This window comes from Bison bison, unplaced genomic scaffold (assembly GCF_000754665.1).
Source record: "Bison bison bison isolate TAMUID 2011002044 unplaced genomic scaffold, Bison_UMD1.0 scf7180017864213, whole genome shotgun sequence".
NCBI lineage: Eukaryota > Metazoa > Chordata > Mammalia > Artiodactyla > Bovidae > Bison > Bison bison.
This window is the reverse complement of record NW_011494785.1, coordinates 4,755,567-4,760,939: the sequence shown is the minus strand read 5'-3', so window position 1 is coordinate 4,760,939 and position 5,373 is coordinate 4,755,567. Positions and strand designations below refer to the sequence as shown.

Below are 5,373 nucleotides of genomic sequence, written 5' to 3'. Positions count from 1 at the left end.
AGGGGGGCAGCCAGCCCCGAGTCCAGGTGGATGCCCAGAGGGGCTCCCCCTTTTCAGAGAGTCACTGTCAGCCTGTCAGGGCTGGGGTGCTGTCCACTCCTCTGCCCTCCCGTGACCCGAGCATCCCTGCTTCCCAGGGATCCCTGGTGTGGCTGACCGCGCGGGGACCGCTGGACTCTCCTGCCTTTCTAGCATCTGAGGACACATCCTGCCTGGATGAGCAGACTGCATGAGGCTCAAAGAAAAACAGCACGCGATTTTTAAATAACTTTATAATTTCCTGATGGATTTAGTTTGTGAATAAAAAAGAAAAAAAATGAACAAAGTGTTTACAATAGTTATCAAGGCAAAGTCGACTCTAACACAGTTTCTCTGTAATGTCACGATCGTGTCAGCGACACCACTGGGCCGGCGTGCAGTGGACGGCAGTGGTGGGCCCGCTCAGACACCACCCCTCGGCCGCTACCGTCGCCAAAAGGACTCAAGCTGCAGGGTCAGCGCCCGGGGCCCCGGCACCTCAGCAGGGGCAGCTCTGCCTCCTGAAGCCGGGGGGCAGGGGAACCATGGGAGACCCCAGTCTATGCCCTGCACACCTGCTGGACTCGAGCGCCCTGGGCTGCCCCTGGGGGTCCAGGGCGTGTGCAATACTGCTGTGGTGGTGGGGGGAGGCAGCCCCACCAGGGCCGGGCTCTCTGGCTCAGTGGGGGACACCTCCTTTCCTGGCCAGGCCATTGCTGGGGCCCAGACGGGCAGCCTGGGGCGGGGGTCTCACAAGCTTTCAGGGAAAGGCTGCAGGGACTGATGCCAGAGGGGCTGGGCTCTGAGCCGGCCCCCAACCTGGACCGCAGGCTCCAGGCTGGCCGGGGCTTGGCCCATCCTGGATGGGCCCCAGAGAGTATAGCACCAAGTGGGCAGGAGGAGGCTCTGTAGCTGGTGTGGGGCTCAGGGGCCAGCGCCAGCCCAGGTGACCACGTGGGACCTGGCACACTGGGCGGGGGCCAGTGTGGGGGTGAGGGCAGCTATGGGGTCAAGGATCTGGGAGTCTCTGGCAGAGTCCCTGAGGGTGGATAGGCAAGCCGGGCCCCAGGAGCCTCTCCCAAGCTCAGCGGCCGGTTGCCTGCCTGGATCTGGACCTGGCGTCTCCCCAGCGGCCGGCCCGGCTGCCACCTCGGCCACCTTATGGGGAGAGGGGCGGTGTCTGGCTGCCCCAGAGCTTGAATTCCTTTGTTAACATGATATTGGTTTGATTTTTTTTTAGAAACACAGCTCTTTAATTTTTCAGTTCTACAACTACTCTGTAATATCTTAATTATCTTAACAATGGACACAATGGAACCACCCCGATTCTCTGAACCACACGGACAATATTGACAAGCAGAGAAACGAAAGAGGTGGGGAGGGACAGGAACCCACCTCCATAAATCAATCCCTAACCCACCGCTCCCCCGGGGTCAGGAGGAGAAACACCTATGATGGGGGTCACAGCACTCGCCACACAAGCTGGGAAAAACCAGGAGACACTTGGTTACAGTTTTGACACTAAAAAGTTTGAAAAGTTTTTGCTTAAAAAGCACAGGACAGCCATTTTGTTCAGAAAGATTTTCCGTTTTCTTCCTGTGTTCCCTTAGTGTCCGGGGAGGAAACACCAGATTCCTCTCAAGACCTTTCTTTGATGGTTGCGCCCCTGCTGAGGGGTCAGGGCTGGCAGTGGTGGGTGGGCCTGGGTCTGTATGGCCGGCTGGCCCTCCCTCTTCACCCCCCGCCCCCACCGCAGCCCTGCGCTCCGCCGCTGATGGGAGATGAGGCTGGGGTGGGGTTGGGGGCCCACACAGGGTCCACGGGGACTCAGGAAGAGCCACTTGAGCCCAAGTCCACCCTCGCTCTTTCCCCGCCCTGGGGCTTTGCTGACATGGTGAAGTCCAAGGGGGGCACGGAAGGGCATGCGGGTTGGGTCAGCAGCAAATCCTGACCGTCAGCAGTCATCGACACCTGGAGATGACTTCCTATCCTCCTCTCGCTCCGGGGGGGCGGGCGAGCTGCTGGAAAGCCCAACAGACCTTTCTGGACACAAAGGGTGAGCCCAGCTGCTGCCGTCCATGCTAGAAGCACCTTGGGCTCCGTCTGCTTCACTTGTGTTCCTAAGACGAGTTAGGAAGAGGGAGCTCTCAGGCCGCCTTCAGATGGTCAGATACATGGTCAAGGTCAGAGTTGAGACGGAGTTGCAAAGCCCCGCTCCCTTCTTCACACGTGACAGCCCACATGACGTCTTTTCCATTTCAAACACTGTCCACATCCTTGCAGACCTGCACCCAGACGCTTCATCACGAGCCAAGCGAGTGCCTGCAATGGAGGGGCAGGACCCAGGAAGAGGAGACGGGCTCCGTGCGAAGCTTCTGCCCTGCACCCCAGGTAGGTGCCACCCCCTCTCCTTCTCGCTGCCCCCCATGACAACTGTTACTTGGGGACAGAGCTCGAGGTGCTCAGGGCAACGAGACGTGCCAATGGGATGGAGGGTTTAGTGAGCATGTTAGGCGGCCTGCAGTGTGTCTCCAAGGTCACAGACCTTCGGGAGCAGCTCATGACCTCACACAACCATGAAGCCAGGAGAGGTCTGGGGACACAAGGCTCGTGTGCTGGGAACTGAGCCTTCAGCAAACGTTGGCTCAGAGAGAGAACTACACTCAGTAAGATGCTAAATGCTGGAGATTACATTCAATTTGCCCTCGTGGTATAGGCAGGTCCTTGCTCACTATTAAACTTCAGCCAGAGTTGACCCTCATCCAGGACCACTGATGTGTGAGGAGGACCACCCAGGAGGCAGAGGAGAGTCCTGCCTGGTTCAGGGACAGACAGATGGTGTCCGCCCAGAGTACTCCTACAGGTATCCACAGGCAGGCAGCAGGGACCATTATCTGACGGGGAAGGTGGACCCAGCAGGGCCCGGAGGACCACCAGAAGAGCTGGTTGGGCCACTGCCCTGCATGGGGCCTCTTCCTCCTGCAGGCCAGGGAGGAGGTCCTTCTACCTTGGTTCTCCCATTGTGGTGGATAATTTGAGATTCCAGGACTACGGCCCTAAAACACCGGGGCTTTTTACGTGATTTATGGGCAGTGCAATAAATAAATGGGGTTGAGGTAATTGACTACGAATGGCCACCACTTACTGTCTGAGCCCTTCGGCACCCCTGCTCTGGCCAGCCTGGCTATCAGGAAACATCTCAGTAAGAAATTTATGAACAGAGTCCATTTAAACCTTCGATAAGGAGCACTCGACAGCTTCTCAAGGGGGGAAGCTGGTTTATGGCGGGGAGTGGGGGCTGCTGGAGATGTGACCATATAAGTTAATGGTACCGTCACGGGCTGCTGGCGGGAAGATACAGGACTGACGGCTGTGACGACCTGACAGGCAGCCTCGGATTCTCTGGGTGAGTAACTCTGGGGAAGGGGAAGGAAAAAACCCATTTAACCCAGCAACTCTTTTATCAGAGGATGTGAGCGTCTGCTGGGTGTCTGGCCAGGGAGGTGATCAAAGGGCGAGATTCGGGTTAAGTGGTCTGTTTCTCGGTGCCTGATATTTATGACTGCCACCGTCTATGCATGGGGAAGACATCAGGACTCTCAACCGGATCTGCAACTTTGGGGTTGATTTTCTGGTTCGCAACATGGAGCCGGCCAAGTTCATTGAGAAGCATATGGATGTGCAGAGAAGACACCGTCCACTGTCGTAGCCCTTTACACAGCACGCTCCTTCAGGGGAACAAACCCCCAAATTCTGAGTCATAAGATGGGATCCTATCCTACAGGCTAGTAACTGATGCAGCCTCTTGCCCCCCAAAACCCATAAATTCCATTATAATGAGAAACGCTGATTTCTGGAAAAGCTGCCCTCTATTAAGAGTTAAGATCGGACCAGGTGCATCTCACAGAATCCTCGACCCCGCCCCACCCAGAGGCTGTCTTCATGGCTGGTGCCTGGCAGCCACGCAGGCACTTCATAAACACGGTCTGAGCAGAAGAGGGGAATGATTGCATGTGTGATGAACAACATCCGTGTGCAGCAGAGGCTGTGGGTCAGGATGAAGGCTGCAGCGGGGGGCGGGGAGGGGGGGGAGGGACCGGGGCGTGCCCAAACCTGGAGTGCAGGGGTAGGGGTGGGGTGGGGGGAGGCAGAAGCACTCTTCGAGGGGTGAGACAGAGACGTTCCGGGGAAGCCAGCCTGACCCAGAGGACCGGTCACATTCTACAGAAGCAGAGCTGCAGGCGTGGCCACACGGCCCTCTTCTCTTAGTGACAGGCGTGATCCACTGCACCAAGGAAGAGCGACTCACCCAGAGGCCGAGGACAAGCGCAGGGCCAGAAGGCAGAGAGGCCGGTTCCCCGAGCGCCCGCCCACAGGCCTGCCCAGATGCCTCTCGTGGACAGTCACCAGCATGGACAGGAGAGAAGAGCTGGTTGGCTCCAGGTCCCTGGTCCCTCTCCTCCTCCACTCTTTCTGTTAATACTCTTTTGGGGATTTTTTTTCCTACCCTTTTAGGGGAAAGCACCTGTTCTGGTATCAGAACACATAGCGCTTGGGTCCACAGTGAAGCATCCCCCAGAAAGCTGAGCTCCGCAGCGTCCAGACTCCATCCTCATGCCATGGATGGGGGAGGGGGGCTCTCCCTATGTCCCCATCAGGGCGTAGCCACCAGCATCCACAGTGTCACTGCTGATGGCCGGAGGGCAGCTCTCCACGGAGACTCGGCTGCTTGCCCGGCTGGGATGGCAGGACAGTTAGTGTGGGGACGACACCCAAAGAAGGAAGCAGGTTAGAAGACAGACGAGAAATGGTGCTGGCGCCTCACTGGAGGGATTAAGCGAGACGGGACAGGGTCTGTAGTGTGTCTGGTGCCAGGAGCCTAGGGCCCGGTTCCTCGAATGCCTCCTCTCCTGGCTCCCGGGTTCAACGCTCGGGCTGCTGGGCCGGCTGTTCCCGCGAGGGGTCAGGATGACTCTTCCAGGGCGTTGACCACCTGCTCCAGGATGTCGGGGCAGTGATCCGCGATTTGCTGCAGGACGGCGTTGGCAAACTCCTGCAACTCGGCGTTGTCCCGCTCACCTTTCTCCTGCTCGCTCTGAAGCTGAAAGGAGAGACGGATTCAGGTGAAATAAATCAAGCCTGTTCGCACTGAGTTCAGAATTATCCTTCATCAACCAAGGAAGGACGCTGGCAAACATGTGGATGAGCCTGGAGAGCATCGCGCTCAGTGAAATGAGCCAGACCCAGAAAGACAAACAGTGCGTGGTATCACCTACACATGGAACCCGGAGGGAGAAACGTCAAGTCAGATTCGAGCAGCAGAGACAGGGACAGTGGCTGCCAGGGGCTGGAGGT

At 57.7% G+C, this 5,373-nt stretch overlaps 1 protein-coding gene across 4 annotated transcripts in view; it reads right to left on the bottom strand.

Annotated features, from left to right (window-relative positions):
- Window positions 1–255: 255 nt before the first annotated feature.
- ERC1 (ELKS/RAB6-interacting/CAST family member 1) overlaps window positions 256–5,373 on the bottom strand; it is a 267,938-nt gene continuing 262,820 nt past the window's right edge. For all 4 annotated transcript variants that reach the window (XM_010845037.1, XM_010845040.1, XM_010845038.1 and 1 more), the window contains one exon: window positions 256–5,119. In XM_010845037.1, coding sequence (XP_010843339.1) covers window positions 4,982–5,119 — 138 coding nt within the window. In that variant the 3' untranslated portion in view covers window positions 256–4,981. The remainder of the gene's footprint in view (window positions 5,120–5,373) is intronic.